This window comes from Fukomys damarensis, unplaced genomic scaffold, assembly GCF_012274545.1.
Source record: "Fukomys damarensis isolate Sample0158 unplaced genomic scaffold, DMR_v1.0_HiC HiC_scaffold_38, whole genome shotgun sequence".
NCBI lineage: Eukaryota > Metazoa > Chordata > Mammalia > Rodentia > Bathyergidae > Fukomys > Fukomys damarensis.
In genome coordinates, this window is record NW_022900950.1 from 51,148,957 (window position 1) to 51,161,849 (window position 12,893).

A 12,893-nucleotide genomic window follows, 5' to 3' on the forward strand; every position below is an offset into this window, starting at 1 on the left:
AAAAAAAAAAAAAAATCTTTTTTTTTTAAAGACACTGTACTGTCTTTTAGAAAGATATATTTACTGGAAGAGACAAATACACTGAACAAAATGTGGAGTACAATTAGAACCAAACCACTATGATCTATACTAGAAAAATCTTTCTTTTTAGGGACATTTCCTGATTTTGTATCCAAAATCCAGGGGATTCCATGTTCTAGCTCCTAAATACTAATTACAAATATATTGTGTGTATTCACTATTTCCAGGGTCTCTTGATGCACACAGACAACAAGCCTCAAGGAGAGGCTATCAAATGATTCAAAAGAGCAATGATGAGAAGCATGCCTATCTTACACCAAAATACTCCCAGAGGAAATAATAAAAAATTATAATTGTTTTATATTAAATCTGAAAATCTAAAAATAATTTCTTCTCATGAGTGAGTTTAATAAGATTAAAATATGAATGTTTTGAAAGCAAAAATAAATCTTATATTCGTTCGCCCCTCTGTTGAAGTTGAAAGTTTTATCAGGAAAATTTATTCACTCGTCACAATAACAATAAGACATGGGAAATTCTGAAGTATAAAGTATCTTAAATGCACGAAGAAAAGTTCAATACTGGAAAATTAATGCTTTTAAAAAATAAAATAAACCCAGAATACCATCCCTAAAATAATCATAAATTCAAGTGCTTATTAATGTTTTAATACTAAAAGAGCTACCTTTTAAATACCACTTGTTAATGTTTCCCATTTATTTAACAGTACCTACTCCAGGTGATGACTGAATTTAATTTTTAGTTAGAGATTTCTAAGCAGAATGTGATGGCCCACACCTATAATGCCAGCACTCTGTGAGGCCAAGGCAATTCTCATACATTTATGAAATGCTCACTGCCTATTATGTAAAAGATCATGCAAAGCATACCACGAGTAAAGAAAGAAAAATGGCGGAGAATTTAGCTTAGTGGTTCTGCCACCTGCCTCTCAAGCACAAAGTCCTGAGTTCGATTCCCAGTAAAAAAGAAAGAAATATGGCACCTGCCTTCAAGGAGCACAGAGTAGAGCAGAGACATTCTCAAACATTTGTTCTGTAACACATACTTTTTTGAAAAGTACAGAGTGATTACACAGAATAACAGGTTTCCTTTTGACATTTTCATTCATGTATATAAAATACTCTTAGCATAGTCACTCCCCATTGTTCTCCCCTCCCTTCTCTCCCTACTATCCTTTTCCCCTCTTTTATATCCTCCCAACCCCTTCAATTCCACATATGACAGAAAACATGTAACACTTGTTTTTCTGAGTCTGGTTTATTTCCTTTACCATGATGATTTACACTTTCATGCATTTTCCTGCAAATGATATGACCTGGTCTTTGTGGCTCCATTGTGCATATAAACCACTCATCTGCTAGTGGGTAGGTAGTCTGATTCCATGAGTTGGTCACTGAGACGTTCACCACAATACAGTATTATGGTTTGTAACTAGATGTCTTCCCAAAGCCTCGCATGCTCAAAAGCAGGACTTTTGAAAGGTGACTAGTTAACAGGGGCTTATAGCTGACTTGCTATTAGGAGGTGGGTTCTGGTCAGAAGATGTGGGTAACTGGGGGAAGGGTCTATATCTCTTTCTGGCTCTTCCCTTTCCTCTCTGCTTCCTGCCTGCCACAAGTTGAGCAGCTTTTCCTCCATTATGCCTCATACCATGCTATCTCGTCTTGAAGCCAGTGGATTATGGACTGATATGTCTCTAAGCTGTGAGCCAAAATAAACCTCTCCTCCTTTAATTTGTGGCTGCTGAGCATTGTGTCTCAGAGACAAGAAAATGACTAAGACACATGGGTATGCAGGCATCCCTACAGGATGCTGACCTCAATTCCTTTGGATATACACCAAGGAGAGGTATAGCTGCATCATATGGTACTTTCTGCTTCTAGTGTTTTGAAGAACTTTCATCTAATTTCCACTGTGGATGTAATAACTTACATTCACACCAAACAGTCCCTTTAAACCCATTATCCTTGTCTATAGCATATATTCTTAAAAAGTATAGATGCAGTTTGAGCTAGCTATCCTATGATGTTATATACATACACCAAAACATGCTGTACACCACAAATGCATTTATAAGCTTTGTCAATTAAAAAAGTTTAAAATCCACTATGTACTTTTACATTTGTTTTTAAATAAAAAGTATAGAAATCTCCAAATAAATTTCATTTATATGAACCTTAATTACTGATAAATATTAGAAAGTAAGACATTTTTGAAGACTTTTAAAAAAGGTGTACTAGCAATAGGAAAAGTTTTTGATTTCATAGACCCCATTGAAAGGGTTTCAGAGATCCTCCAATCTAGTGGTTCGCAGACCACATTTTGAGAGCTGCAGGTCTAGAAAAATAACAAAACAGAAGCACTTTTGATACACCTCTACTTGTCACTTCCAGATTAATAAAGGCTTTCAATTCCTCACCATTAAATATAGTGACAGATGCCCATAGCTCTCTATACAGAAGTGGGTAGCAGGTTAATCTCTAGCACTCCCACATACTTCTGTTCAAATTATTCAAAAATTTGTTGCGCTAGTTTTAGTAATCATGCCATTTGATTATGTGTTATGTAAACTTACAAAATTATGAGTATGCAGGAGAGGAGATGTTTCTGTGAAGACTGGGCTGAATGATTTGGTAAGCCTTCATATAAAGGCTTCTTACCTCTGTCAAGTTAGGTATGGGTGGAGACAACTGGAGATTGGAAGACAAGCATAAAATTCTAGAAGGAAAAAGTACATTTTTACTGCATCACAGTCTAAGTCTAAGTTCTATTTTTCTGAAAAAACCAAAACTGAAAATATAAACTAAATTATGGGTTTAATTTCCATAAGAAAGAGAAAGTAGTCAATTAGCATCCTACACTCAAATACCCTACCTTACATGAACATCAGTAGTTAAATGTGCATTTATATAAATTTTAAGCAAAGATGTCTAAGGCAGCTAAGGAATACATATAGGTATCCAAGAATTATTTCCTACATTTTAATATAACTGACCAACTACTGGTCTTTCCTTATGATCTATGGGATTCTATTGCTCAAAACAGAATTTGTTAAAGTTGTGTCATAAAACTAAGATGTACACAGAATACTAGAATTACACATGTGCACAAAGAGATTATGTCCATCAGGAAGAGCTTTGAAACGAGAAAGAGAAAGCATTGTTTGCATTAGACCTGGAAAAATTGGCATTAGACAAATGGTGGGGGTGATATTATAGTTAGGGTTTGCAGGGGAATAGATTAAATACAGGACACATAATTTACAGAATTATTTTATAATAGTCACCCAAAAAAGTCAAATGCAGAAAAGTGCAAGAGCTACGTCCACACACTGGAGACAAAGAATGGGGTGTGTGTGTGTGTGTGTGTGTGTGTGTGTGTGTGTATGTGTGTGTGTCTGGATCTGATGCTAATGTCCCGCACAAGTCCAGCTGGAGGTCTAGCGCCCAAGGCAGCGTCTCCCTCAAGTTCACATCAAGGATCTGCACTGGGAAGGCCCAAAGGCCAGTGGTGGAAGCTACAAAGCCCGCACTGATGGGATGAAGGATTTATGCCACCAGGCTAAGGGATCTACACTGGAGCCAGGAAAACGGTGCTCAAGGCAAGGATCAGAGCTCCTCTAGCTAGAACAGAAGCCATTCCCAGTGACAGCGAGAACTGAGCTCCTCCTCCAACAAGAACAGTCAAGTTCTCATCAGGAAAACTAGCCACAGCAAGCTTCTCCAAGAAAATCAACAGCAAACAACATTTCCCCTCCAGTTTTCTTTTTATGTTGCTGGCAACAATCCTCAGGTGGGTCTTTCACGTCCAGACCATCCTGATTCAGTTCAGCTGGGCATTCCAAGGTGACCATTTGTTAATACACCACAGATGGTGAGAAGGAAGGGCACTGAAGGTATGTGAACAGCATGAGCAGAAGCTTTTGGTATGTGCCAGGTGATCCTTTCTACTTGAAAATTTCAAGGGATTCATGCCTCAAATCACTGAAAGGACAGCGCAATGCCAGCAATCCGAAGAAAAGCAATAAAGTTTCTAAATTGTATTGAAGACTTTAAAGTGGTTTTGCTCTTTTCTTTCTCCAGGCTTGTTATTTGTTCAATGCTTCCTCGGATTACAGGGAAAATTCTAGGCTCTTGTCTAAATCCCCCCACACCAACCCTTTTTGACTAGGTTGGTTTGCTAATTGGTTTCTGTGATATACTTGCAGCCAAAAGAATTTCAGTATGTATGAAGATGGTGATGGTATCTTACTTATGCATATCCTGCCACCTAGTTTCACAAAAAAAAAAAAAAAAAAGGGAGAGAAAATTTTAAAGGGTGGCACACAAAGCACATCCTATAAAAAAGTAGGATTCTGTCACTAAATTATAGTACTCCTTTGGAGAAATTACATCTCTGAGCCTCAGCATCTCTATAATGAAGTTACTGGCATCTCTGAGATCTCTTCCAGTTCTCTTTCACTAAATAAAAACACTGGCCTTCTGTTCCAATTGGGAGGTCTTACTTCATTAGTGTTTATTTTGTCTGTTATACTTTCAAAAGGACCTAGACACAATTAAATTTTCTCTGGTTATAAATTAGAAAGTGCTTCTTGGAATAACAACAAAAGAAGCTGTTTAAAATTTGAAATTATTGTGATTTCTGCTCTAAACTGCAACTTCTGGCTCTGTATCTAAATGTTAAGATATATTCTATGTTCAAAAACTGAAAAGAAATAACCAGATGTTTCTTCTTTCACGGTAAGGGCATCCCTAGTTTGAACAAATTAATGTAATGAGCAAGCAGGAAGGGCACTTTTTGGCACTGGCATGTAAATAATGAGATCATGTATATCAGGAAGTCCTTAGGCATCAAGACGTTTTAGTCATTCACTTCCACAAGGCTACTCATCCCATTTGAGTGTGGAGGCCTGTCAGGATACTTCTAACTCCAGTTAAAACACACCAGTGGGCTAGTAACCAAGACTTTGGACTGATCCTGAAGAATTTAAAGGAACTCTCTTCTTATTTATATCACTCCTGTGACTCTCAAAAGGACAGAAGAAACATTTCCAGAGAAGTGTGTTTAGAAGGTAAATCATTTTAACATTCTTATAGTCTACTTTCTTCTCATTTGAAACATTTTCCTAATAGTTTTCTTGCCTGTGAATCTCAGGGTGATGCCATCTAGCATCTTAACAAACAAGTTAGGCAAACTTACAATTCTTAAATTATTAAAAAGATGGAAAGGTGATCTTTACTCAAATTTATGAACTGCTTTTCTGATCTCTATTTGGCCTTCAAGAATTTAAGGAATAAAAGACTTTTATCTATTTCAATAAATCTTACTATTTACCTCAAAGATAATGAAGAAGTCACACAAATATTCTCTAAAGTTATCAGGTTTTCTTTATTTTCCATTAGTGGTGAATGAACCTACAGAGAGCTGAGCTACATCCCCAGCTCTGTTTTTTTTATTTTGCAAAGGGTCTCGGTAAATTTCCTGGCTGTCAATCTGGCCTCACACTTTCAGTCCTTCTGCCTTAACCTCCTGAACCCAGTAGTTGGGTATGTGACTCTCTGTTCTGCTAAATCACCTATTTATACATATCTTCTTAATATTCAAATTACAAAATGTGTCTAATGTGTTGTGAATTCCAAATTTAAAATAAAAACTCAAACCATAGTTTAGGATCTAAAAAGATTCAACTTCCTTACCTATAATATTTCTCTTTAACTTCTCCCTATGGACTGAAAGGAAGGGACTGTAGTTACATTCCTGAACAGAAAAATGCTATATAATTCTGCCTGGAGAGTATCTGTGGATGACAAGACTGGGTGCCAAGGAGCAGAAAGGAAAGCAGTTAGCAAAGGCACAAAATGAATGCTTCAAATGTGTGAAGGAGTTGGACTGCTCTATCAGTTTACAGAAACTCACTTTTCATAAAAAAAAAAAAAATCTAGTGAGTGAGCATTTAAAAAAGTGTATGTTTCAATATTTACAAAGCAGAGTTCACAAGTTATACCTATACTTCAGACTATATTTTTCCTTTTGCTTATTATTTTGCATACATAAATATAAAAATATCTTAAATACAGATATAACTATTATTTAATGTACCTTATAAAAGATAAAATACTGACATTAAACTTGTTATATAAAGGAGCATAATTCCCATTCTCAAAGTAGCTTTCAAGAATAAGAGGCTGATAAATTCTGCGATTAAAAACAAATGCTGTTTCTATATACAGTTATACTAAATTGTATATAATAATAAAGAATGGGCAGAGAAATCATAGCATTGTAACAGGTTGATTTTTCCAGTGTCCAAAGTGCTTGGGATCACAATGTTTTCAATTCTGATTTTTCTTGGATTTTAGAACATTTTCATAGGCTTTACAGGTTGATACCCCTAACCTAGAAATTCAATTCTCTTTTTTTTTTTTCCTTTTTTGGTACCGGGGATTGAACTCAGGTCCTTGTGCTTTAGAGGCAGGCACTGGAACCACTGAGCTAAATCCCTAGCCCTAGAAATTCAAAATCCAAAACTTCTTTAACCATTTTGGAGGACTGGGAATATAGTTCAGGGCAGAGTACTTGCTGAGTACATGTGAGGTCCTCGGTTTAATTTCCAGCACTGGAGGAAAACAAAACAAAAGAAGACATTTTGGGTTTTTCAGATTAGGGATATACAACCTGTAGTTTGATGCTATCTAGCTTTAGCAGTGACACTTAAACTGAAAAAAAAATTAAAAATAGCAAAAATGAGTAAATAGAAAAATCCTTCTGGAAAGATTAAGTGTCCCTTCCAGAGAACAGACTTACACTAAAGAGTTACACTTTGGCCAAACAGTACCAAAAACTTATGATAGATATGAGGGGCACAAGAAATACTCTGTACTTACCATACTCTGTGCTTAGCAAGACTACAATTGAATGGCACACTATCTATTTAATACTCATAGAAGATTTAATGCCAACATTTTATAATCAATTGAATATAATTCAAGTTCCATAAAATTTCACCTTTAATAACTCTTGTTCTCTTTACTATGTTTAATCAGTAACAGAGTTTAGCTCTTCACAATTTTCAGGATATTTTGATGTTGAAAGATATTTCTACCTTACAAAGGTAGAGGTCATGAACCCACCATGAAGAGCTTCTTCTAGATAATACTCTTCTTGATCTCATCAATTTCCTTAACTTAGTGGTTTGTTAACGCTGGTTGATCATTAGAATCAGCTGGGGGAACATTTAAAAAAAAAAAAATACTGGGCCAGGAATGTAGCTCAATGGCACTGTACCTGCCTGGCGAGTGCAAGGTTCTGAGTTCAATTACCGGTACCAGAAAAAAACAAAAACAAAAACAGCACCTACTTCCAAAGAACCTGCTTCGACTGTTCTGTGTGGGGAAGAGCCACCAGCCACATTTCTACCTCTTTCTCTTTTCCCTCTCTGTTATCTCCCTTCTCACTCTTCCCTCCAACATTCTCTGTTAGTTTTATTTTCTTGACATATGAAGGAAATAGTTCTTAGAGCTGCTCAAAGATTCACTGTATCTGTCATTATTTAATGTACCTTATAAAAGATAAAATACTGACATTAAACTCAGACATGATTTTAAGCCATACCTCAATGACAGAAATGTTAAAAATGTGAAAAAATGTTAATGAGACTTGTCCATCCCTACTTTACTATCACTTTACTCTTTAAGAAACCACGTGCATTCACAATGAGCCACCATCCTGTCCTCTTCTTCACCATCTCATCAATGAAGACTCAAAGGATAATAGGAGGGAACAGTGGGAGGGGACAGTATTTGAGAGCAGACTCTCTTTGGTCACTGATTTCATAACAATATTTTTACAACAGTCTTCTAAGTCATGTCATTCATTTAGAGATTGTAGGTAATGATTATTAACCTAAAATAATGCTTTCCTCAAGAGGCAGTTAAATTCCATTTTTACAAATAGCACTACAAAAATAAATTCTACACAATATTGTAACTTCAGTGTTCATTTAATGGTTCATAGAATGTTTTGCTCCTTTAGTTACCATAAGATTTTAAAGTAAATAAATATTAATACAAAAGCCACACTTCAAAACAAGCCTTGGTTAAAAAAAACTTAAAAGTATGACTTCTGCTTACAAAATTATAAAAACATGGGTTTCCGCAAAACATTCATCTTCCAAAGTACAATATGAATTAATATGACTTACAAATTGTCAAGCTTACCTCTGTAGCAAAAGGCAAAGAAACATGGAATGGAATTTTACTTGAACTTCTCAGCTAATCTGTCAATTTTATTTGTGCTCTCTTTCACACATAGTGCTTTTATTTTCTACACTCTTCAAATAAAACTAAAAAATTTCTGAGTGCAGCCAAGTTTCCTAGGCTTCTCTGAAGACTTGCTTCAACACTGCAAAACATTTACAAGTATATTTATTATTCCACTGGACTGGAATGACACCAATTCACATGCTCTTCTGACCAGAGGTCATGTCCAATGAGTCTGAGAAAGGTTCAACCACTGTACATAGTTTGTGAGATGCTGTGGTGGATTACATGAAGCAGCTAACATTGTACTTGTGCTAGTGTTTCCAGTCCAGCCCAATTAACTCAGACAAGGACCTGTTTAAATGCACAAAGTTGGCTAATGGTGCTGTTTTGTATACATGATTACAGATGTCTAAATTACAGGTGATGTAACTCTTGGATTAACGTCATGAAAAGAAAACAGGATCCTTCTAATTTTTGTTATCTTTCTGCCCACAAAGACAGATGAAATCCTCAAGTCTAGTGGTCAAGTATATATAGGTAAGCTAATCTTTTTTAAGTTCTTCTGCTGAAACCAATGAATTAATTCTAGTTTGTATTTGCAGTGCAGCAGAGAAATAGTCACATAAACCAGGAATGTTTTCCCTAGTATGTACAGAAGCAAGATTTTAATAGTTTTAGGGTCACATGGACCTGATATTACCTTGGACAAGCACTCACTATCTCAAATATGTATGAATTTAGAACAGACTAGTATGACAGGCCTGCAGAAGCAAAGAGCACTCATCAGTGGTTTTGAAAAATCTGGCAGCAGAATCTAGAAATGAGTTAGCAAGTGGGAGGAAGCTCTGAAGTGAAGACTTCTGAAGAGGAGGGCAATCTCACTAGCAACAGTCCTGCCTCTCCTCCTACTTCCTTGCCATCTCCATGGAAGCCCATCCTCTAGCAGTCACAGTATCAAAGTTTCTCCAGAGGCATCTACAGACAGACCAAACAGGGTGTAAGGAAGCAGACAGCATCTATCTATACCACTTTATTTAAACATACAAGGAAATTCTAGCAGTCTCCATCACTACCTTATAATCATGCTATACTGATTCTGGTATGCCATAAAGTTCATAAAAAGAGGCCTATATCTATAAATGCAATTGTTATGATTTTCTATTACATGGTGCTACTCAGTAACCAAATGTAGTGGTAACGTAAGAATTCCATGAGTAGATTTCTAGCCCCAGTTCCAAGTGATAGCCATAGAAAAGATTTTATTCTTAAAACAAAAAAATCAACACATACGAAATTGCTGTTAACAAGAGAAAACTCTTCTTAGTTAACAAAAGCAAACTCTTCTTAAATGCTTCATGTCCGAAAGAACTGTTTGTCCAAGTGGTGGCTTTGCCATTAAAAAGCTATACAAGGGCCGGGGATTTAGCTCAGCCGTTCGGTGGCCTGCCTTGCAAGCGCAAGGACCCGAGTTCGATCCCCGGTATCAAAAAATAAATAAATAAATAAATAAAAAGAATACAAGGAGGGGGTGAAGGGAGGGCAGAGGCAAGGGGAAAAAATGAGAACCAAGACTTGCCATGTAAAGGTACATGATCCCAACAATGAATGTAACTGTACTGTATCCCTAAAATGTACCAATAAACTCAATAAAATTAAAAAAAAAAAAAAAAAAGCTATACAAAAGCCAGGGATTTAGCTCAGTGGTGCCACCGCCTGCCTTGAAATTGCAAGGTCCTGAGTTTGATCCTCAGTACAAAAAAAAAAAAAAAAAGCAAGCTATACGATACTAGATAAAATACTAAAATTTCTCTGGAATGCACTTTTATCTTTGGTAAAATAAAGAAGTTTAATTTTATTGTTCCTAAGCAAAAACTCAACTCTGAAAATATTTTGCCTTTGTTTTTTAGTCCAATTTCAATGAGTTTTTGATATCAATGATAAATGTTAAATTCTGTGATTGCTATAATTAAAGAAATAATTTTTTATATCTAAAGAAAATCTAACACTGCTTATAGAAGAATTTGTTCTAATACCAAATATGTATGGTTAAGTAATTCAGAAATAACTTTAATGGAATAGAAATATAAACCAATCCAATATAAAATCTAAAGTTAATTCTAAGAACAATGTGGTTCTTCAGAAAAACTTGGTAATGGGTCAAATAATAGGGTACTAGAGACAACGTTCACATTTCTTATGTACCACTGGCCTTTAAATTCTAGAAATGAAAGCTCAGAAACCTGAAGGCAACTTAAAGGGAAAGGAAAAGTATAAGGGGCTGGGGAGACATCACACACTGCTCTTTCACTCTCTGTGACACTGACAAAGAACAAACAAAATCTAACTTGCCATGACAATACATATAGCAGGCATTTTGAATCTTAATCTCTATCTTACTTTCCCAACACATGTATGTATACCCATGGACACAAAATAATATTTTCTATAGTAGTACAAGTCTTTATGTGGCACTGAAACAAGTTTAGGGCCAAACAAGCTCATGAATTTTTCAACCAAGAAAAAAAAAATGAATTATTACTACAAAGCCTATTTGATTTTTTTTACTTTTAGGGTAAAAAGTAAAATAACCTTTTGTGAAAAGATGTTAAGAAATTTTCCTTTCATTTAATGAAGAGCCCTGCATCAGAATCACATGCAAATCCAATTAAATTTGAGTGCAATGTCACAAATAAGTTTAAATACTTTTATCTGAGTCTCAGAAATGAATATACCACATATATATAACTTTTTAAGGAAAGAAAATTCTATAAGCCTAGTTCCTATCATCCTAGGTTTGTCATTTATTTTAAAAAATGATACTAATGCAATAATACTATTTTCCAAAAGATGATATAATTTAATATTAAGCCTAAGAAATAACAAGACATTTAGAAATACAGAGAAATTCACGTTTGGCTGCAGAATTAAACATGTGTGACTGCTTGACTGGTGAGAAGAAATTCAGTTTACTCCAAGTAACACTTTACTATTTGAAGGAAAATACATAAAACCCCTCTGAAAACAAATCCCTTCCCTGATACAGTTAAATGCAAATTCTCTTTTCCGTCTTACTCCAGAAAGCTCCTGCACACATAGCTGAAACGCCACCTACTGCAAAGCTGAGCTGACAGCGCAGGCGACGCTGCTAGCATTTCCATTCCGTCGCCAGACTGAGACTGAATAAAGGCGTGTTTGTGCAGTAGTGCTTCTTTTTTTAAAAATCTCAAAGCCAAGAAGAACAAACTGAAATCACATCTTCAAAAATGGAGCGTAAAATAATCAGAAGAGAAAAAGAAAAGGAGTATGAAGGGAAACACAACAGCCTGGAAGACACTGAGCAAGGAAAGAACTGCAAATCCACACTGATGACCCTCAACGTTGGTGGATATTTATACATTACTCAAAAACAAACACTGACCAAGTACCCAGATACTTTCCTTGAAGGTGTCGTAAATGGGAAAATTCTCTGCCCATTTGATGCTGATGGCCATTACTTCATAGACAGGGATGGGCTCCTCTTCAGGCACGTCCTAAACTTCCTACGAAATGGAGAACTTCTACTGCCTGAAGGGTTTCGAGAAAATCAACTTCTTGCACAAGAAGCAGAATTCTTTCAGCTCAAGGGACTGGCAGATGAAGTGAAATCCAGGTGGGAAAAAGAACAGCTAACACCTAGAGAGACTACTTTCTTGGAAATAACAGATAACCATGATCGTTCACAAGGACTGAGAATCTTCTGTAATGCTCCTGATTTCATTTCAAAAATAAAATCTCGAATTGTTCTGGTATCTAAAAGCAGGCTGGATGGATTTCCAGAGGAGTTTTCAATATCATCAAATATTATTCAGTTTAAATACTTCATAAAGTCTGAAAATGGCACTCGACTCGTACTAAAGGAAGACAACACCTTTGTCTGTACCTTGGAAACTCTTAAGTTTGAGGCTATAATGATGGCTTTAAAGTGTGGTTTTAGACTGCTGACCAGCCTGGATTGTTCTAAAGGGTCAATTGTTCACAGCGATGCACTTCATTTTATCAAGTAATTACCTGTCTCATGGACAAAGGCAACAAGCATGCAGCCAGCAAGCTTCGGAAAACCACAGCATCAAAGGCACCCCAAATAGTGTGCTCAGCTAGCTCTGTACTACAGAGCCCTGCTGCTCATCAAATACTGTAAGCTAACGGTATGTACATTCTATCACTAAAGATGCCCTTCTCTGGGGTGCTCCTGCTGATCAGACTTTTTCTCCTAAAATGAAAACAGTAATCATCTATATACTGTAAATAAAGACTGAATGCTTTTGCTATTTGTTTATTTTTCCTTATACTTTCAATCACTATGTCTGGGGTACTTGTATAAAAAGCAAGCATGTATATTATCTGTAGTTCATTTAAATAAATGGTAATAAAATATTTTAAGGGGCTCTAAGGTTTAACATCCTATTTATGGCAAAATCTACAAAGAAACTGAACTGATAAAATTAACCACTGAGAGCAAAACAGATGCGCAGCTCTCTACCTGAAACAGAGCTGTAGTAAAAAAAAAAAAAAAAAAAAAAAAAAAAAAAAATAAAAAAAAGAAAAAAAACT

General features: G+C 35.8%; 2 protein-coding genes across 4 annotated transcripts in view; one reads left to right on the forward strand and one right to left on the reverse strand.

Moving 5' to 3' along the window:
• Positions 1 to 12,893, reverse strand: part of Gtf2f2 (general transcription factor IIF subunit 2) — a 149,877-nt gene that overhangs the window by 66,336 nt on the left and 70,648 nt on the right. The window lies entirely within an intron of this gene.
• Positions 11,417 to 12,828, forward strand: Kctd4 (potassium channel tetramerization domain containing 4). The gene has a single exon (XM_010637047.2). The coding sequence runs from the start codon at positions 11,567 to 11,569 to the stop codon at positions 12,344 to 12,346; it is 780 nt and encodes a 259-aa protein (XP_010635349.1). The 5' UTR covers positions 11,417 to 11,566; the 3' UTR covers positions 12,347 to 12,828.

What these genes read in the sequence shown, in the direction of transcription:
- Kctd4 (XM_010637047.2), top strand. Translation starts at nt 11,567, where the DNA reads ATGGAGCGTAAAATAATCAGAAGAGAAAAAGAAAAGGAGTATGAAGGG.